This window comes from Heloderma suspectum, chromosome 1, assembly GCF_057233095.1.
Source record: "Heloderma suspectum isolate Gila_16-S chromosome 1, 16-S_ref, whole genome shotgun sequence".
NCBI classification, from domain to species: domain Eukaryota; kingdom Metazoa; phylum Chordata; class Lepidosauria; order Squamata; family Helodermatidae; genus Heloderma; species Heloderma suspectum.
In genome coordinates, this window is record NC_139458.1 from 100,687,489 (window position 1) to 100,710,243 (window position 22,755).

General features: G+C 42.4%; 1 protein-coding gene across 3 annotated transcripts in view; it reads left to right on the plus strand.

Annotated features, from left to right (window-relative positions):
- ANO5 (anoctamin 5) overlaps positions 1-22,755 on the plus strand; it is a 109,070-nt gene that overhangs the window by 39,816 nt on the left and 46,499 nt on the right. For 2 of the 3 annotated variants that reach the window (XM_084852364.1, XM_084852346.1), the window contains exons 3-4: positions 10,942-10,986; positions 13,865-13,978. In XM_084852364.1, the coding sequence (XP_084708490.1) occupies positions 10,942-10,986; positions 13,865-13,978 (159 nt within the window). The remainder of the gene's footprint in view (positions 1-10,941; positions 10,987-13,864; positions 13,979-22,755) is intronic. The other variant, XM_084852355.1, reaches the window with a different exon arrangement.

A 22,755-nucleotide genomic window follows, 5' to 3' on the forward strand; every position in this document is an offset into this window, starting at 1 on the left:
ATCTATTCCTCACCTCCACTGTATATTCATAAGGGATATGATTTAGGTCATACCTGAATGGTTTAGTGGTTTTCCCTACGTTCTTCAATTTAAGCCAAAATTTTGCAAGAAGCAGCTCATGATCTGAGCCACAGTCAGCTCCAGGTCTTGTTTTTACTGCCTGTATAGAGCGTCTCCGTTTTTGGCTGCAAAGGACACAATCAATCTGATTTCGATATTGACCATCTGGTGATGTCCATGTGTAGAGTTGCCTCTTGTGCTGTTGGAAATGAGTGTTTGCTGTGATCAGCGTGTTCTCTTGGCAAAACTCTATTAGCCTTTATCCTGCTAATTTTGTACACCAAGGCCATGCCCACCTGTTATCCCGGTGATTTCTTGTCTTCCTATTTTAGCATTCCAATCCCCTATGATGAAGAGGACATCTTTTTTTGGTGTTAGTTCTAGAAGGTGTTTTAGTAGGTCTTCGTAGAACCGATCAACCTCAGCTTCTTCAGCCTCAGTGGTTGGGGCATAGACTTGAATTACTGTGATGTTGAATGGTTTGCCTTGGATTCGTACTGAGATCATTCTATCGTTTTTGAGATTGTATCCCAGTACTGCTTTTCCCACTCTTTTGTTGACTATGAGTGGTACTCCATTTCTTCTCAGGGATTCTTGCCCACAGTAGTAGATATAATGGTCACCTGAATTAAATTTGCCCATGCCTGTCCATTTTAGTTCGCTGATTCCCAAGATGTCGATGTTCAATCTTGCCATCTCATGTTTGACCACCTCCAGCTTACCTTGATTCATTGATCTTACATTCCAGGTTCCTAAGCAATATTGTTCTTTACAGCATCGGACTTTCTTTTCACCACCAGACACATCCACAGCTGAGTGTCCTTTTGGCTTTGGCCCAGCCGCTTCCCTCTTTCTGGCGCTACTTGGAAATTCCTTCTGCTCTTCCCCAGTAGTATATTGGACACCTTCCGACCGGAGGGGCTCATATTCCGGCGTCATATCTTTTAGCCTTGTGATACGTTCCATGGGGTTTTCTTGGCCAGAATACTGGAGTGGGTTGCCATTTCCTTCTCCAGTGGACCACATTTTGTCAGAACTCTCCACCATGACCTGTCCGTCTTGGGTGGCCCTGCACGGCATAGCTTATGGCTTCACTGAGTTACACAAGCCCCTTCGCCACAACAAGGCAGTGATCCATGAAGGGGGTAATTGGCTTGATTGTATGTAAATAGGGCTGAAACAAATAAGGACTTTGCTATGTTTTTATTCAAATTAGGAAATGTAAGTTCGTTATAGAGAGATATTTCTATTTAGGCCTTTGAGAACTGTGATGAAATCATTTGGTTCAATTTAAATAATTTAAGTAACTTGAACATTTTTGTTCATTTTTTGTTGATTCTGTAAAATCTGTATTGTTTTGGAGTCACAGACTGACATCAAAAAGCTAATTAAAGTGGTTCCAAGGACTTGTGTGCTAATTTTTCTGACTTTGAAAAGCAGAACCCAGTACACTATTGCAAATTGCTTGAAAATCCTTCTTAGTTTTAGGAGCATGGGTCAGGACTGCTGCTGTTTCAAGCACAAGTCCAAAGCTCCCATAGTTGTGTGGAACTAATTGAGATCAACTATTTAAATTGTTTTGATTCTGGGCAGAGTGCCACAGATTCTGTTTTACTTTGAATGTAGGTGCCCAAAAACATGTGAACATGAAACAACGTAGAGACAATTCAAGGAATTAATGCAGTTATATTTAAAGACAAAGGCATTTTTGCATCAAGACAGGTCACATTTCAGCTTATAAATTAGAACATTTGTCTGATTAAGTAGCAAAGCAGCATCAGAGAACTTACTCAGTTCTCTGATGTCTAATCTAAACGTATAGATATGTTTCTTGACTTCAGGTTTCCAAATAACAGTGTGAAATTTGGTACTTGTATGTAGGCTACATATATTTATGATAAAAATGGTAAGTTAATAATTCAAAAGGAAGAAATTTGCAACTTCAGTTAAGTTGCAAAGTTTTTAATTCCAGTTTATTGACAACTGGTTGCATGTATACGAGATGAATTACGGAAAAGCCATTACCACAATACACATTTCAAGTAGCATTTATTATGATGTAAGTATTATGCTTTGCCCAAAATCAGTTCTGTTAGATTTCCATACTTTCACATCATATCCACTTTGCTTGTCACAGCTAATTCTTCTGTAATGTATTGATTATATTATGCATCTTTACCATAATGAATCTTATTATCTAATTTAAGTACAGAAGTTATCATTTATTTCCATTTTTGTACCAGATGCTCAGTCGCAAACCAGTAACTTAAATCCAGTTTAATTTGTAGATCAAGATCACTATCAGGCTTTTCTTGTCTAGTATTGTAAACTTTAGTCATACACCAAAATGCACTGTACGCATCTTGTTTCATATGCTGTATCCATATAAAACATAACTAACACATCAAACATTTGTCTTCATGTTTCTCCATGTTGCACTGATATACACCTGTGAGAATGCCAGTTTAAAAGCATGTTTTGTGATATTTCACTACCACAGCTGATGATACATCTCATCCTAAGTATCTGTTTGTTGGTACATTAAATGGTAGATAATTTTTCATACCAAATCCATGCCAAATTCTACCCTCTTCTTGAGGCACACATCAGATTTCTGATTTACATGGTAGAAATTGCAAATTTAGTGTCTGAAGTGAAATATATTATTTTTTAAAAATGTGGCCTTATTATTTTTAAAAAATCTGCCTTTTCCCGTCATTTCAAGAAATACCATAAAACCATTTCTGTCAAATCCAAAGTTTATGTTGACTTACTATGTTCCTACAGCAGGAAAAACAAAAGGTTACTAGATAGCAACTTTTTAAAATGGTATCCAAAATGTTTGCAAACCATGTAATAATAACCATGTCAAACATAAATTATTGTGATCTACAGGTAGTATCCAACAGGGGCCGGTGCGCATGCCATGATATAGTGCTTCCGGGGGCAAGCCCCAATCAGAAGGAAAATGCTGCTTTCTGGAAGGGGCAGATTGCGACCCTTCCAGAAACTAACATTTTTGCTCACATGGGGGCTTGGCTCTGAAGTACTATATCATGGCAGCATGTGGATCTCGGCTGATAGGGGTGAGTGCACACAGACCAGGGCCCGGTGGGGCTGGCTGCACATGCAGGGCCCCTACTGGAGACTGCCCTATGTTCCCAATCATGTCCAAGGAAATAGAGATGGTTTAGCTGATCTACTGTTTCCTTGGGAATTAAACTGAAAATTACTCATTATGGTATTTTTAAAAAACAGAAAACACAAAGCTTCATGGTTGCTGCTGATTTTTTTAAAGCATCCTGCTGCTTTTGCATCAACACTAACAGCATTATATCTTCCCCATGGTGCCACTGGCAGGGCCTAAGTACCACTGAGACTACATTACTCATCTCTGACCTACAAGGGGTAAGCAGCAACGGTGGCTGTGGTTATGCATCCCTGCATGAATGGTATTGTCTCTTATTATGTGACAAAATGCAGCAAAAAAGAAGATTTTTCCAGTTCTCCTAAGATACTTTGAGTTACCATATTAACATTTTAAACGAAAGGATATCTAGTATGGAATGTGGGGTTCTATAGTTCTGGAATAATATTTTAAAATAAGGGAAGATCCTTTAAATAAGGGCTTTTTCCATCCAAAAATTGTTTTACCAAAACATTAATTTTCTAGAGTGTTCCGTTAGATAACTTTCCATAGAATCTTTAAAATGGACAGTTGCATACAGGATAGTATATAGAATATAAAGTAAAAATATGTATAAAATTGAAATACTGTTGAAAACTGGAAAGGTTTTCTTTTTCTTTTTCAATTGTTGGGTTTGCTGTGGAATGAGTTTATATTACGTATTTGGGTCTATCTGCTGTTTTTAACAGGACTTTTGGCTTATTTCCTACTACTATGTTCATCTCTAGATCAGTGGGAGTCTGCATGCCACTTCTAGATAAACTAACTATTAATAGACCATTCCCTTGAATATCACACTGGAGGAGCAAACCTAAATCATGGGCAGAGAGTCAGTAATGAGATCATTTGAAAAGAGGACTGCAAGCAAGTGTAATATATCATACTTTATTCTCATTTATTAACATCCAGAGCCCTTAACGGCTTGGGGCCAGGTTATCTGAAGGATCGCCTCCTCCCATATATGCCTGCCCAGACGTTAAGATCCCAGACCGTGATCCCCTGCCAAAGGAAGTGAGGCGGGTAGCTACTAGGAGGAGGGCTTTTTCTGCTGTGGTACCCTGGCTATGGAATGAGCTCCCTAGTGAGGTTCACCTGGCACCTACATTGTATCTTTTCCAGTGCCAGGTGAAGACCTTTTTATTTTCCCAAGCATTTTGGCATTTTAGCTTTCTAGATTTTTAGCTTTGCTGTTTTAAATCTTTATTTTAAATCCCTACATTGCTGCTAGGTTTTACTCTGGTTTTATTCTGGTTGTATTGTTATACTGTAGTTTTAATGTTTTATATATTTTATATTGTTTTATTGTGTGCTCTTTGGTTTAATTTTTGTGAACCGCCCAGACAGCTTTAGCTATTGGGCGGTATAGAAAATAAATTAATTAATTAATTAATAAAACTGTAACAGTGTGCTAGTAAAAGTAGGATAAAATTCCCTCTGCTGATATCCTTCTCCCCTGTTATCATGTTGTTACCCTCAGTGGATTCTAGAAATGTGCCTAGTTAAATTTATAACCCATTTCTCCTCCAAGGAACTTAGGGAGGCTCGGGGGCAGTCCCCCTTCCAGGTACGCTTGGATGTCCTTAGCTTCAGAGTTTAAATTGTATGAGGTGACCTCCAACTTCATATTTCCATTGGGTATTAGTGTTACTAACATGCTTTTCTGTTGTAATGGATCTTTTAATTTCTTTGTGGATTTTACAAATAACAGAGCACATTTTTTTAAACAGGAGAGTCTTGAAAAATCCTGGAAAACTATACAATGAATACAATATTTAAATTCAGTTTTGTGCTGTCTGCATGAATCCGTATGTGAAACAGTGATATGCATGCACTTATCAAAGTTTGTATGGAGGCTTTTATGAAGTGAAATAGTTAAAATTATACTGCTTCTTGTTTTGAACAGTTTATATTGATGCAGTCTATACTGAAATAACGCAATTGAAGTAATTTGGGAAGTAACTGACACAAATGTTCTCTCCTGATCATTTATTGTGCATAGATATTTTTTGAATGGTATACACATAATTTTAGCAGGATTTGCATGTGAAATCAACTAGCAAAACAATTTTGTTATGATGGTAGAGGAGGAAAGAGGATTATACTGCAGAGACCACTGGGGGGCATTTTGCCTCCATAGGGGTCCCTCTCACTCAGTGGTGTAGTATAGGGAGAACACAGGAAAGTGCAGCTTTGGCTTTTTTTTTCAAAGCAGAATAAATCTGTATTAAATTTGATGTCATCTTCCAGAATGCCAGAGTAGTTGATGGACCCACCTTGCTTTGATAAGTGGAAGAGGTAATAATGAGGCTTCAAGTTTTACTGTTTGATACATTAGCATAGAACAGCGGCAGGCAACTTGTGGACCTCCAGATGTTGTTGGGCAGCAACTCCTATCATGCCTCACCATTGGCTATGATGGCTAGGGGAATTGCAGTCCAGCAATATCTGGAGGGTCACTGGCTGCCCATTCCTGGCATAGAGTAAGTCAGAGAATGGGAGAAACAGTAAAACAGAGGCTGGGTAATTATGTCCTTTTTTGATGGGGTTCCTACTCCACTCTAGTTGTATAAATGGTAACACTTCTATGCAACTGGCTGCTCATATTTTTTGTATTTTGGGCCATATCCCTTTTGCTTTCAGCCATGCCCACCACTGGAATGTGGCCCCCAAGAGCTTCTACTTCATTGATTTTGGCCCTGAGACTGAAAGAGGTTCCCCACCAATGGTTAGATAATGGAGTGTTACCACAACGTTCTAGGGAAAGAAAGGCAGAGCAAAGAATTTTGGACTTAAACTGAAAAAGAAAAAAAGAAAAGAAAAAAAGGAGTCTATTAAGAAAGAGGCAAAAGAAACACCAGTTTATGGAGACTCTTTTTTTAACAGGGTACCAGTTTGATGGCCATCCTAAAGGGAAGGAGGAGCAAAAAAGAGGAATGAGGGGACCTAAGGATGAGAAGAGAGAGTGAAAAGGGGGCCTTTTACTGCTACTTAATCTGCTGAGATGATAGATGGAGGGGAATTCTTGGTGATTAAATAGATTCAGGCAACGGAAGATCAGGCATTCGCAGGCAGCAGTGGGCAGGAACATGGATGATGACGTGCAATGGCAGGTGCCCAGCCAGGAGCATCAGGAGAAACCCAGGAAGATAATGCAGTCCCAGTCCTCAGTAGAGCAGGAACGAGGGGTAATGGGGTACAACGATGGGCACTCTGTTGGGAGATTCAAGTTAGACCTGGGCAAAGTAGATATCTAGGTATAAAGTTGGAATACAGTTATAATTGTTCAAAAACAAAAAGCAAGCATGTTGACTGGAAAAAATGTTTCATGGAAAACAAAGATGCCAGGGCTGATTTCTGAAAAGATGGTCATAGGTACTTGGTTGTTGAACAGGTAGTAGATTGGATTGTCATAAAGGTGCACAGGGCTCTCAGTATTGTCAATTAATGAGTGGCAGGTTTTTAGCCATGATTGCTTTTGGGTGTGGTGGAGATTGGTTCAAGACATCTGGGAACACCACTGACCAGGACATTCAGTTGCTATGACACTCTCATCCCCATTCAAAGAAGAGATTTTTAGGTTTTTAGATTTTTCAGTTCTAGTCTTGACAACCAGGCACCATTGCCCTAAGCTGCTAGCTCTTGCCACCTTAACAGCTATAAGTAAGCAAAATGGAGGCATCGAGACAAAATTTAATGAAGCTCTTTAATGAGCTTCCGCCGTGCATTAAAAACGTGGTTGTTCAGGCAGGCATTTGGGGTGGGTTAGGGTATTTTAGAAAATGTTTTTATTGTAGAATTTTATTGTTTTAAACTGTTTTATTGTATATTGTACATCGCCCAGAGTGGCTGGGTGACCAGCCAGATGGGCGATTAATAAATTTAATAATAATAAAAAAATAAAAATAAAATGGAGGCATTTGGCAATGACACTAGTGTGCCAGGACACAGAGTTTAAAAACTGGTGCAATACAATGTGATACTATTGCAGCCTTTCCCAACCTAGTGTCCTCCAGATGTTTTGGACTGCAGTTCTCATCATTCCTGACCATTGGCTATGCTGGCTGGAGCTGATGGGAGTTGTAATCCAAAACCATCTGGAGGACACCAGGTTGAAGAAGGCTGCGCTAGAGTATGACAAAGAAAAGGAGCCCAGCAACAGTCATTTCTATATATATGTTTATCATACTCTGCAGTCATTTTCCATAATGTTTATTTAATTCCACTGAAAAGACATTCCTTCCCATCAACAACAGGTTTAGAAACTTTCACATGCTAGACTTAAGTACTTTTTAAATCTCCCATTCAAACCAGTACACTTTAGAACTGCTGATCTTGGGCTGCATCACCCTGTATTTATTTTTTGAGCAAGTAAGATTTTTAACCAGGGTTGCATGTCCTCTGCCGTTGAGGTGAGAGGTGGGAGAAGGTCAGCATTATTCACCCAGAAAACTCAAACCACCTTTCTGTGCCAAGAAAGGTGGGATGGTGCAAATTGCTAGTCATTGAGAGGTGCAAAAAACTGTGCAAGGTCATGAAGTTCCGTTCTCTGACACTGCACATGCACATACATTCAGGCTCCTTAGATTGCACTGGGCACTGGGCACTGCCCATGCACTTTCAGGACTATGTTCACAGCCAGAAGGCTAGGAAATTGGCTGCAAAAAATAAAATAAATAAAATGGAAGCTGAGCTTCTCGGGATACTGAATTTTATGCCATATCCTCCACTTGTGTAAACAACAGAACATTCACAATCCTTATCATAATTAGTGGTGCCACAGTGCCACCAAATTTCACTCATTAGTCACCTTTGTAGCGAGCTTGGATCACTGTCTTATGGATTTGTTATTAATTTCAGAGTAGATTGCAAACTTTGGAGCATGTGCAGTCTGCAACTAAACTACAGCATTTCTGTGCATGTGCTGAGTTGGTTGGTTTAACCCTTTTCTTTCAGGAGGAAATGTGATGATGATGTCACTTTAACCCTTTCGGGAAAGATTTTCAGTTTAACTCTTTCCACAAGCCAGTAATGTTAGAAGAAACAACTATGTAGGTTGTATACGCCTCTATATTCCAATCCCTGTCTTTCTCTTCCATATACCAAGTGGCGATGGCAAGTAAACATTATGTATAAAGGCCACAAGGAAACAGCCAATCAGGAAGAGTACATAACATGGTGATGCATGATATCATGACACACTACACAATTTCAAACTATAGCTCCCAGATGCAGTTTGATATTGTGCATGTGCAAAAACTCATATCCACAGAATAAGATCTCAGATTAAAGGAGAACTCTTGTCCGAGATTACATGGATGAATTCATTACTTTCAGAGGAAATAACAAATTCGTTTGGGGTAAGTTCACCCATCACTAATCATAGCTTTAGGATTTAACATTAATTCCTTCAGGCTGCAATTCTAATACCAAAACAGATATTACTTTTTCATTTTTACTTGAGACTTAGTGCAGGACCCCCAATCCAGATTGGGACTCTACCATGAGAGTAGGTGTTTTCTGATTTTTTAAAACCCCTTTTTCCCCCACTATGGGGCCGATTTGGGGAGGAGGGGCTCGCCTGCAGTTTCTATTGCAAAATAGCGATCCAAAAAGCAAATGGATCACTATTTTGCAATAGAAATTGCAGGCACAAGGGCCCAATCTAGATCAGGGCCTATCGCAGGAGGTGAAGGGTTAACACCCCCCACCCCCCATGCTAGGGGACTGATTCAGAATAGGCCCCCTGCCCAAACTCTAGAGTAAAAATGAAAAAAAAGACGTAGCTGCTAGATACCTCTTTAATACCTGTTTTGGCCCATAGACACCATAGGTAGGCAACCTGGTGTCCTCCAGATGGTTTGGCCTACAACTCCCATAATCTTTGACCCATTGGCCATACAGGTTGGAGATTATTGTGTTTCTAGTCCAAAACATTTGAAGGGCACCAGGTTGCCCACCTGTGCTATACACATTTACTGAGAACTTCTTAGCAGACATGCCTAGGATTGTGTTGTTAATGTGCTTAAATGAAGTAGACCTTTGTTATATCATTTTTTTTAGTAATTGCTTGAATATTTCTGTTTTGGATGGTTTTTAAGAGATACTTAACTAATTTTTAGCCTAGCCTCAATTTAGATATTAATATTTTGTACAATTTAGTAAAATAAGTCTGCCCTGGAAAAATGCAACTCTTTGCTACCTCTAACACACTGTGTTGTGAATTTGAAGATTTGGAAAAGTACAGGTGTGACTTCACTGCTTTCTGTTACCCTGGTCCATCAGATATATTTCCTTAGTGTTCCTGGCCACTCTTACATCCACAGAATGATGTCAGCAGGCTTTAGTAACATTTGGATGTTACTACAATACAGCACTTATGTAGCATCATCTCCTTTTACTGACAGTTCTATAAGATGATTGTGTACGCAGTAAATATTTCTTACAGTATGCATCTGACATAATAAATATATGAGAAATCAAGTCATATATATTGTTAACATAATTCAGTGGTGTAAGCCATAGCCAGAATTTGCTTTCCTTAGCTGTCTTATTGGTGGCTGACCTTGTATTTATTTTGACGTTAGGAATCCAGCTTTCTTCAGGGAGTGAGGTGCTAAAAGCTTGAACACAACCTACTTAGCTGTTAAGAGACAGGTGGCCTGTATTTTACTTTGAAGGTACGAATAAGGAGGACCCTGAACCTGATTTTAATCACATCCTGGTAAAATGTCAAGTCAGGTCAGAACTAAGATCTGAGGCTTATAGCTGTTCTTAGCTCTGTAAGATGGAGAACACATCCACACTTCCAGTTTTGCCCTGTATCACATAATTACAAACATGCGAAGGGGGTTGGAGAAAATAAGTCCTTTCGTCCTTGGAATACTTCAGTGCTAATAGCAGGAATTCTACAATGCCAACTGCACAGCTGTGGAAGTTGGCCTCAGTTATCATATGGACAGGCTAGCCACATATTTGACCGCAGGCAAGTTCAGATATTCACAGTCTTTTCCATGTGTTACAGCACAACTTCCATCAGGCATACATTTGTGTGAACACATAACATCTGACTTGGGATGTCTTCAGGTACAGCTGTAGCTTTCTGGCAGCCATTTCTGTGATTGCAGCAGCACAGCCATTGTGATCACAGGAATTAATTCCAAATTGCTAAGAATGAACAGGTTCATACAATTGGCAAGCAGCTAACAAACTACGGTGATTTGTTAACTACGCTGCACATGCCGGTCACATACTGGGGGACCCTAGCCGGCTTCACACGACATGACAAGCTGCACTGTCGAGGGTAATTATGCAAATCCCCTCAGCATGTGACCGGCGTGCTCAGTGTAATTAACAAGCCACCATAGCTTGTTAACTGCCAATTGTGTGAACCGAGCTACTGTATCTATCACGTATGTCTCTTAGATCAAATTATTTTCTCTACGTAAATGTGTCACGGAAAGAGTGAAAGCATATCTCAAAGAAAAAATGTTGAATGTCTAAATCAGACCTCAGGAGACCTGATGTCCTACGTAAGCATATCCTGTCCCTGAGATTTGTTCTTTTTTCTGGAAGATTTAAACATTGCCACATAGCCATTCAGATCCAGAAAAATACTTTCTATCCCCTGATTTTGTGAAATTGCAGACTTTTAGTTTTTGTGTGCTCACATGCTAACTCCCTGTTGGTTGTTCCAGAAGACTGGAAGGAGATTCAATCTGTTCCTGAAGCAGCGTCTCAGGGTAAACCATGGATAAATGATACTGCTAACAGCTTGGATGGCTGCAGTGATAACAAGCTTCACTATGTGATGTCTCTGGTTGATTAGGAACAAGATTTGCAACCCAATGAATCCTCCCATAGCTTCTTCTTTGTTTAGTTTAGAGTTTTCTTTAGTTTAGTTTTCTTCTTCCGTTTTCTTTAGCTTTTTTTTTAGGGAGTTCACATGATGTAAACAAGAGCTGAGCTTAAACCAGGCAGAGTTTGAAGCAGAAAAAAAGATGAGCTGTAATTTTAGCTTGCTTGTTAAACAGAACATAAACGACACACCCCTAAAATAATTTAATATTGAACTTGATGACCACATCCAGGCTCTGCCCACATATCTGCAAATCTAACCAAATTATACTATACCATGGATGGATTTCATATAGGGTGCTATCTGAAATCTATTATTTAGAGAATCCTTCTAGCCATTAAAAAATGAAGGGAATAATTTTGGTACCAACCTTCAAGGTCGTGGATTACAATCCCAAAGTAGGCTAGACTCAGCCTTATACAGATGTTCTCTGTACAGGGTGGGCGTGATTGCCGTTAGCACGCCCAGACCCCCGGACATACCCAAACACCATGTATCTGTTGACTATTTGCATAGCAGCCTATACACATTGTAAATAACAACACCTCATTTTTCCAGTGATCAACCAACTTATAGAGAGATTGGTTACAGAGAAGATTTGGGCATGCTATCACAATCAGGGCATACACATAGACACACACACCATACCAAAAAAGGTCTGAAATGGGCAATACTGTGTATACCCTTAGGTATAATAGGCATTGCAACTTAATTGTGTGAACCAGGTGGATTATCTTGCAAATTAATTGATTTTAAACTCTTATGAGTCATATTTCCATGCAGAAATAAAGTCTTCAAGATTTAAACAGATCCCAAAACCAGTGCAACGATATACTAGAAAACAAAACATGGCATGATTCAGCAACGGCAAAAACAATTATAAAACAGGCATAATTGATCAACAACCACAAATGTAAAAGAAGTTATCAGATGTCAGCAGGAATTATAAACCGAGGCACCAATCTGATCTCTTTTGTCACTGCAGACATTACAACAGAATGGAGATGATAAGGTACCTTGCAGAATTGTGGGGATGAATAAAAACCTGACAGTAAAATTTGGCACTAAATTTGCTATATGTGGTCGCTACTACTGCCACTACTGATAATGTCAAGTCTCAAGGCATTTAGAATAGCAAAATCAGGAGTTTGTTTGTTTGTTTCTTTATCTGATACATTTATACCTCACCTTTCCATTAAAAATGCCCAAAGCAGCCATAAAAAATAAGATACACCATGAATGTACAAATAGATTATAACCAATACACATATGTAATAAACAGTAACACAATGAAGTCAGATAAAAATCAGATGAAAAGTCCAAAAATGGTAGCCAGTTAAAAAACAAAAAATTACAAATACAAATTAAAACAGAGAACAGCAAAGAATAAGTAGGCCAAACACTTGCTTAAATGAAAAGTTATTTGCTTCCTAGCAGAGTTCCCCCCCCTCCCCCAGCCTAATTTGAGCCAAGCCCAAACTCCCCCTGCAGTTTGGCCCAACTCATAAGGGGCTTGACTTAATTCGAGGTCTTTCATTTCCCAAGTTTTCTCTTGCACCGAGACTGCATTTCAGAAGGCCTTGTAGCAGCAGAAGCTTCTGGCTTAAGACTTCCATTTCCCCCAGGAAGGCTGGGAGCTATAGCTGTCAATTTTTTGCTACCAGTTTCCTCTCACCATCCACTTGCACAGCAAGTTTGGGAAGAGGAGGGAGACAACCAATTGTTTGAGAGGGTGTTGATAGTAGAGTACTGGCAGGGAGCTCTCTTGGACATGTTTTTTCTGAGTTTTCCTGGAGAATTATTAAGAGATTTGTCTGAGAAAGCTCAGAAAGAGCTTTGCCAATTACAAAGCAAGCTCAGGGGAACTTATTGAACTCTACTGCTACATGATTGTTAATAATCTCCTTTTAAATGTGTGAAATAGAACAAAAAAAAGTAGTAAGACCTCATTTCCAACTTTGTGCATAACTATGTAGTACGCTACAGCTGTTCCCACATGTGTTCTCACATAATCTGCAGTAAACTAGATTTCATTGCTGGGCATCTGTTGCTTTCCTAAACCTTAATATGAAAGAAAAAACAGATTTTTGTTACTTTCAGCACCACTGCTGTGCTTCCTGCTTTCACATGTTGCATCTGTGTCATGTTTTCAGCAGAATATTATTTCACAGTACCTAATTACACTGGGACTAAAATATTTGCTTTTGCAATGTTTGCAGTGGCTTCTAAAAGCAGGAATTTGGGCAAACACTAACAGGCATTTACAGATAGTGGTCTTTCGTCATTTTCATACTAATGTAATGTTCTACAACTTGGCTGATGTATGGTGGATGTGTAAGATACACATACAACCAGCTTCAGATGCTGTTATTTCATAAATCTCATGCAACAAAGTGAGTGACTTGAGAGTGGTGTGTGTGTGCGTGTATGTGTGCTGAGCTTGCTCATACATGGAGGGAGGGCCAATGGTGTGAGTGACTGGCTGGAAGATTAGTGATAGGAGTGCAAATAGGAGGAAGTATAAAGGGGAAGGGAATGTATTATAACCACCACCACCCATATCCATGAATTATAGGACATTTCCTGCTAATTATTTCATAAATCTCATACAACAAAAGGAAATGGAGTTCAAGCTTTATTATGTCTGTAGACCTTTTCTGGAACTAGGTGACTGAATGCTTGAAACAAACTGAAAGACATGTGGTTTTATGCCACGTTTATAAGCACCCAGATGTTAATAATGTGCATTATATTTTCTGTAGATTGATAAGCGGCATCAAAGCAAGGACTCGGTTTTCTTCAGAGATGGTGTCCGGCGAATAGACTTCGTACTTGCTTATGTGGATGATCCAAAAATAGAAGGGGAAAAAAAAGTGGTGAGTTTCTTTTATGCCATCTTCTAAAAGATATACTTGGGGAACCTACTCCTTTTGCCTCTTTGTACCATCAGAACAAAATAGTTTGTCTAGAGAGCCCCATGTCCATGCAGTGTACTGAAGCATGATGTACTTTGGCCTGAAATTTTGTTCTACGTTGGTATCTGCTTCTGTTATGGATGTCAGAGAATTTTGCCACAGATCTGTGATGCCAAATGCCAGTGCATTCGGCCCCCTGAAATCCGTGGTGGAACGAAGCCCCCCGCCCCACCTCCCTGCGAAAGGCGCGCGAAACAGAGCATTTACCTGGTGCCGTTCGCGCTGCTTTGCAAATGGCGGCCGCATCTGCGGTCACCATTCGCTTCCCCATTTAGGCCGCGATAGGATCACGGCTAACACAGGGATGCCATTTGCGTCCCTGCAGAGGCCGTGATAGGCTATGCAAGTATTTACGTAGCCTATCACGGCAAAAAAAGGGAATGCAAATGGCAGCCGCCATAGCCGCCACCTTTGCGTTCCTCTTTTTTTTGCCGTGATAGGCTATGTAAATATTTAAGTAGCCTATCACTGTAAAAAAACGGCGCAAATGGCGTAGCGGCCGCCATTTGCGCCACTGTCTTTCGCTGTGATAGGCTACATAAATATTTACGTAGCCTATCATGGCCAAAAAGGAATGCAAATGGCGGCGGCCGTAGCTACAGCCATTTGCGTCCGCAGGCTCCAGATGCCTGCGAATGCACTGGCCGGTGGCTCCGCGGAGTTGCTGTGGAACGGAGCCAGCTGGGTTAGGATTTCGGGGGGAGGTGCGGAGCGCCTCCCCCCCACCGCAAATCACCCCTGCGAAAAGGTAAGTGACTTTCGTACATCCCTACTTCTGCAGATATGTCAGGATGCTATTCGTATTGTTGTTCTTTTCATTGAACGTATAATAGTTCTATTTTAGATACTTAATTTTACGTATGTGAAGTTCTGCTAGTGCCAATAGACATATGCTGAATAATCATAATTTAGCTTTTAAAGTAAAGATGTGATGACTGATGACAGTTGGGCTTGTCATTCACTCACAAAGTTGCCTCCACCATACAGTACTGCATGAGCTACTGGAGGGCCTGGTGAGCGGCCGACAAGTGCTGCAGGGGCACCTGTCCCCATCGCGAGCCAAGCTGCGATTATGCGCAAAATAGCGGGGAAATAGAGGAAAATGGGGGAATAGGAGAAGAGCTATTCTCTTTTGAATGAAGAAGCTAATACCAGCAATTATCCAGTATAACATCTGAAGGCTCCCTATTAGAGCACCCCACCAGCGCAAGTTTGCTGCATTCCAGCAAACAGGGAGTAATGGCTCCCACCCCCTTTTTCCTTTTCTTTGTACTTTTCCATGAAAAAGCAAAATTGTGCAATTATCCACTCCACCATCTGAAGGTTCCCCATGAGGGCACCCCAGCTGTGCAGTTTTGCCCCATTCCAGTAAACTGTCAGGGGGTTATAGCTCCAACCCCCTTTGTGCAATTCCATTTTTGCACAAATTTGCTTTTGCACAAATTTGCTAGAGCACTGAAGTGCTGTAGCGAACAGAAGTGTCTCTGCCAGTATTATTTAGGGATGTAGGAAACACCTACCTGGTTCCGCCCTGGGGCATCCGCGGTGGGGGGGGGAGGCACTCCGTCCCTCCCCCCAGAATCCTCCCTGGCCAGCTCCGCTCCGTGGCAGGTCCACGGAGCCGCCAGCCGGGGCCAGCCGCAGCCGGAGTTCCGGCCGCAGCTGGGCTGCTGCGGCCACAAATGGCGGCCGTCGTAGTGGCTGCCATTTGCATCCTTCCAGGCTGCCATGATAGGCTACGTAAGTATTTACGTAGCCTATCACGGCAAAGAGCAGGGGCGCAAACGGCGGCCGCTACACCGTTTGCTCCCTTGCTCTTTGCCGTAATAGGCTACATAAGTATTTATGTAGCCTATTAGGGTAAAGGCAGCTATGCAAACGGCGGCCGCTACGCCATTTGTGTGGCTACCTTTACCATGATAGGCTACGTAAATACTTACGTAGCCTATCACAGCAGCCTGGAAGGACGCAAATGGCGGCCGCTACAATGGCCACCATTTGCAGCCGCAGCAGCCGGCCGAGACACCAGCCGCCGCCGCCAGAACCGCCGCCACCTCCGCATCCTCCCCAGCTAAGTTTCATCCCGGGGGGATTCCGGGGGGTGGCGGGGGATGGGAGGCCATTCCGCCACGGGTTTTGGTGGGCTGAATCCAGTGTATTCAGCCTCACTGAAATCTGTGGTGGAATTCTCCGCCATCCCTAGTATTATTTAGGAAGGGGTGAAATGTTAAGTCTTTCCTCAGTTCCCTCTCACCCCATTTTCTCTTGATAATCCTAAATCAGCTAGCTGGGCCTTGGTAGCTGAACTAGGAACTGCAGGCTACTGCTGTGATCTCTTACCTAGCCCATGGTAGTATAGGAAAGGAATGTGTGCTGTGCTATAGGCTATTTTGCAAGAGGGACTTTGACCATCAAGCTCAGGATAATATATTCAGGACCAAGGGAGGCCTGAAAAACTGTTAGAAAAAATGTTAGATCTCCATCTCAGTGTGGCTTGTTTTATAATCAAACCCATGCATTTTCAAAAATGAATGGGCTGACATGCAGCATATATAACGTGCTAGAGGTTTTCAGGGATCTAGTAAATTATTTAACTCTTCTGGTGTAATCACAAAATCAGCATTTCAGCAAGTCCCTTTTGTTTACAATTGGTGACTTCAGTTCATTAGATCTTGTCTTTCCCTGACAGAGAAGCTTGAGGACCAGACTGTAAGCGATTTGGATTTCTTTATCTACAAAGGCATAAATATAATGCAACAGATACAATATTATCTCTTTAGGTGGAATGAGAACTTTGTCCCTGGTACTTTTTATCTTTGCACAGTAAAAGGGTTTTACTGATCATTTAGGTCAATCCACTGAACGACTGAACAACAACAACAACAACAACAAATACACTGCAGAACAGCACAACACTTCACATCTTGTTCCATATCATTGTAAATACCACTCTTTTATACAGTTTTATACAGAAAGAAGAGACAACTTTGCCTGTTGCTTATCCACAACATACTCCTGCATGTTTAAAATCAATTCTTCACACATTACATTGTGCTGCTTAACTACGTTGGTATAAACATGGCAGACATGCTTGTTCTCAAAGTGTGTATCATTCCTCATTGGGGAGAAACTTTTTCTGCACTCCAGGTCATGATCTGAAAGCACGTTTAGCATGCAACAGAGCAATCAAGCATATGGCCATGAGTAGAGTGGAATGTACACTGAAGTGGCTGGGTGGCCAGGGCTGATTTTTGGTTGTATAAAGTGGGCCCCTGAGTGATTCTCACAGGACAACAGAGGAGTATTTTGGGGGATCCTGACAACCATCCTGTGCTGATTATATTCTTCAATCTGGAAGACTGGCTTATTTAGATCAGGCAAATGATATGTGAATCCATTATGTGAATAATAACCATTGCACAGCAGAAATCTTTAGGCTCCATGCTAGCGCTGCATAGGAGGCAGCAGGAAGATAGGCAAGCTTTACTGGCTAATTCCACTAGTCCACTTTAAAATACACAGCATATTATTTTAAAGTAATGCTATTTAGAAACTTTATTGCATTCAGATTCTGAATAAAAAACAGTGCATTGATTGCAAGGGTAAAATATTCTGTCCATGATGCTTTGTTGTTGTTGTTGTTGTTGTTGTTGTTGTTGTTCAGTCGTTCAGTCCTGTCCCCCTCTTCGTGACCCCATGGACCATAGCACGCCAGGCCTTCCTGTCCTGCGCTCTCTCCAGGAGAGTGCTCAAGTTCATTTTCATTGCATCGGTGATGCTATCTAGCCATCTCATCCTCTGCCGTCCCCTTCTCCTTTTGCCTTCAGTCTTTCCAAGCATCAGGGTCTTTTCCTGAGAGTTTTCTCTTTGCATTAGGTGGCCAAAATATTTGAGCTTCAGCTTCAGTATCTGTCCTTCCAATGAGCACTCCGGGTTGATTTCCTTTAGGATGGACTGATTTGACCTCCTTGCAGTCCAGGGGACACGTAAGAGTCTTCTCCAGCACCACAGTTCGAAAGCATCAATTCTTTGGCACTCAGCCTTCCTTATAGTCCAGCTCTCACAGCCATACATTACTACTGGGAAAACCATAGCTTTGATTAGACAGACCTTTGTCGGCAAGGTGATGTCTCTGCTTCTTACTATGCTGTCTAGGTTTGCCATAGCTTTCCTCCCAAGGAGCAAGCGTCTTTTAATTTCATGGCTACAGTCACCGTCTGCCGTGATCTTGGAGCCCAAGAAAATAAAATCTGTCACTGCTTCCATTTCTTCCCCTTCTATATGCCAGGAAGTGATGGGGCCACATGCCATGATCTTAGTTTTTTTAATGTTGAATTTCAAACCAGCTTTTGCACTCTCTTCTTTCACCCTCAACAAGACGCTCTTTCGATCCTCTTCACTTTCTGCCATTAGGGTCGTATCGTCTGCATATCGGAGATTGTTGATAATTCTCCCAGCAATCTTAATTCCGACCTGTGATTCGTCCAACCCAGCATTTCTCATGATGTACTCTGCATATAAGTTAAATAAGCAGGGTGACAATATGCAGCCTTGTCGTATTCCTTTCCCAATTTTGAACCAATCGGTTGTTCCATGTCCGGTTCTTACTGTTGCTTCTTGTCCCTCGTACAGGTTTCTCAGGAGACAGGTAAGGTGGTCTGGTACTCCCATCACTTTAAGAATTTGCCACAGTTTGTTGTGATCCACACAATCAAAGGCTTTAGCATAGTCAGTGAAGCAGAAATAGACGTTTTTCTGGAATTCTCTTGCTTTCTCCATGATCCAGCGAATGTTGGCGATTTGATCTCTAGTTCCTCTGCCTCTTGGAAACCCAGCTTGTACTTCCGGTAGTTCTCGGTTTGCATACTGCTGAAGCCTAGCTTGTAGGATTTTGCGCATCACCTTGCTGGCATGTGAAATGAGTGCAATTGTGCGGTAGTTTGAACACTCTTTGGCGTTGCCCTTCTTTGGAATTGGAATGTCAACTGACCTTTTCCAGTCTTGCAGCCACTGTTGAGTGTTCCAAATTTGTTGGCATATTGAGTGCAGCACTTTTAACAGCATCATCTTTTAGGATTTTAAATAGCTCAGCTGGAAGACTGTCATCTCCGCTAGCTTTGTTGTTATTAATGCTTCCTAAGGCCCACTTGACTTCACTCTTGAGGATGTCCGGCTCAAGTTCAGTGACCGCACTATCATGGCTATCGGGGACATTAAGATCTTTCCTGTATAGTTCTTCTACGTATTCTTTCCACCTCTTCTTAATCTCATCTGCTTCTGTTAGGTCCCTGCCTTCTTTGTCCTTTTTCATGCCCGTCTTTGCACAAAACGTTCCCTTGAGATCTCCAATTTTCTTGAAGAGATCTCTAGTCTTTCCCATTCTGTTGTTTTCCTCGATTTCTTTGCATTGTTCATTTAAGAAGGCCTTCTTGTCTCTCTGGAACTCTGCATTCACTTGGATATATCTTCCCCTTTCTCCCTTGCTTTTCGCTTCCCTTCTTTCCTCAGCTACTTGTAAAGCCTCATCAGACAGCCAGTTGGCTTTCTTGCATTTCTTTTTCTTTGGGATGGATTGAGTTGCTGCCTCCTGAACAATGTTACGGACCTCCGTACATAGTTCCTCAGGCACTCTGTCTATCAGGTCTAATCCCTGAAATCTATTCCTCACCTCCACTGTATATTCATAAGGGATATGATTTAGGTCATACCTGCATGGTTTAGTGGTTTTCCCTACGTTCTTCAATTTAAGCCAAAATTTTGCAAGAAGAAGCTCATGATCTGAGCCACAGACAGCTCCAGGTCTTGTTTTTACTGCCTGTATAGAGCTTCTCCATCTTTGGCTGCAAAGGACATAATCAATCTGATTTCAATATTGACCATCTGGTGATGTCCATGTGTAGAGTAGGGATGTACGAAAGTCACTTACGTTTTCGCAGCTTGGCTTCGCGGTGGGGGGGAGGCGCTTTGCTTCTCCCCCCGAAGTTCAGGTGAGGGGGGGGAGGCATCCCGCCTCGCCCGGGCGGAATTCAGGCCGGGGGGGGAGGCGCCCCGCCTCGCCCGGCCGAAATTCAGGCCGGGGAGAAGCGCCCCGCCTCCCCGGCCGCGAAACAAAAAGTAAAAAAAAAAAGACCCCGTGATAAGCTACGTGACGATTTACGTAGCCTATCACGGCTAGATTTCCAAAGTCAGCCGTGATAGGCTATGTAAATCGTCACGTAGCCTATCACGGGTGACTTTGGGGGAAAAAAGCGCGTACGCAAATGGCGGCACCCATGGGGCGCCGCCATTTGCGTTCATTATTTTGGCACGTCTAGGCTACGTAAAGATTTACATAGACTACGGCGAAGATAAGGGCAACGCAAATAGCGTGCCCTTATTTTCGCCATAGTCTACGTAAATCTTTACGTCGACTAGACGTGCCAAACTAAGGAACGCAAATAGCGGCGCCCCATGGGCGCCGCCATTTGCGTACGCGCTTTTTTTTTTTCCCCAGAGTCACCCGTGATAGGCTATGTGACGATTTACGTAGCCTATCACAGCTGACTTTGGAAATCTAGCCGTGATAGGCTACGTAAATCGTTACGTAGCCTATCACGGGTGTTGTTTTTTTTTTTACTTTAGTTTTTTTTTTTTTGCAATGGCGGCGGCGGCAGCCGGTCGGGAGACCGGCCGCTGCCCCCGCCCGCGCCGAACCACCGCCGGGATCCGCCGCCGAGAGGGACATTCGCCGAAGGTAAGTCCCATCCCGGGGGGGGGCGGGGGGCCGGCAGAGAATTTCCCAACCAACTTCGGGGGGCCGAATGCTCGGCCTCCCGAAGATTCGGGGAGAAATTCTCCGCCATCCCTAGTGCAGAGTTGTCTGTTGTGCTGTTGGAAAAGAGTGTTTGCTATGATCAGCGTGTTCTCTTGGCAAAACTCTATTAGCTTTTGTCCTGCTTCATTTTGTACACCAAGGCCATGCTTGCCTGTTATCCCGGTGATTTCTTGACTTCCTACTTTAGCATTCCAATCCCCTATGATGAAGAGGACATCTTTTTTTGGTGTTAGTTCTAGAAGGCGTTGTAGGTCTTCATAGAACCGATCAGCCTCATCTTCTTCAGCCTCAGTGGTTGGGGCATAGACTTGAATTACTGTGATGTTGAATGGTTTGCCTTGGATTTGTACTGAGATCATTCTGTTGTTTTTGAGATTGTACCCCAGTACTCCTTTTCCCACCCTTTTGTTGACTATGAATGCTACTCCATTTCTTCTAAGGGATTCTTGCCCACAGTAGTAGATATGATGGTCACCTGAATTAAATTCGCCCATGCTTGTCCATTTTAGTTTGCTGATTCCCAAGATGTCGATGTTCAATCTTGCCATCTCATGTTTGACCACCTCCAGCTTACCTTGATTCATTGATCTTACATTCCAGGTTCCTAAACAATATCGTTCTTTACAGCATCGGATTTTCTTTTCACCACCAGACACATCCACAGCTGCCTGTCCTTTCGGCTTTGGCCCAGCCGCTTCACTCTTTCTGGCACTACTTGGAAATACCCTCTGCTGTTCCCCAGTAGTATATTGGACACCTTCCGACCTGAGGGACTCATCTTCCGGCGTCATCTCTTTTAGCCTCGTGATATGTTCCATGGGGTTTTCTTGGCAAGAATACTGGAGTGGGTTGCCATTTCCTTCTCCAGTGGACCACATTTTGTCAGAACTGTCTGCCATGACCTGTCCATCTCGGGTGGCCCTGCACGGCATAGCTTATGGCTTCACTGAGTTATGCAAGCCCCTTCACTACAAGTTTATCATGTGTATTATTCTCTAGCAGGAACTACTTGTAAATGAGGCCCATGCTCCGAACAGAGGGTACAGCTCCACGGTTCAATATTTTATGGCATAATCCTGTGTGTTGCGCCCTCGATGCTTGTAAGTCCTCAAACTCAGAGGCTTACCAACATCCTACGCAGGGCGGGAGGAGCAGGAGGGGTGATCTTTGCCTCCCTGTCCTCCCTTTCTGCATTTTCGCTAGAAAGCCTTTTTTTGCCCATGTAGTGAAAGCATCTTGGAAGGGGAGGAAAGAGGCTGGAGAGGCCCCAGAATAGTTTGTATCCTGGCCTCACCAGTCTTCTCCCCTCCCTGCCCACCAAAATGCCCCCTTTCCCCCCTCTCCAAGGTCCTGTTCCTGACCTCGGAGAGGCAGGCTGCGTAGTTCTTTCTGCGTTGGATGCAGGCGGGGGGGGGGGGGAACGGAGCACCAATTCCTAGCTCTGAGGTCGGAGCTGGGAATCTGAAATACCCTATGGCCCCTCAGACTCTGTCTAGGGGCCATAGGATTAGTCTCTTAGTTGCACTACTTTCAGATGGCAAGACTGAACTTTTTGTAACACTGTTTGTGTTTTACCATCTGCCTTTTTCCCCTCTGTGAGCTGTTTATTATATTCTATTCATATCTGTATGAAGCTTTCCTTTTTGGAGAATGCAGAATTTAGTGCAACATCACAATCATATTTCAAAGCAAGCTGGTCCCCAAGGAAACCTTATGAAGATACTGCTCTCCTATCCCAATTTGTACCAACCCCAGCATAATTCAGCATAACATAGGTTTCACGCCAAACCCCATGGAACTGCAGTGGATGATTTTGTATAATTCAGGAGTGGGCAACTTGTGGCCCTGCAGATGTTTTGGCCTA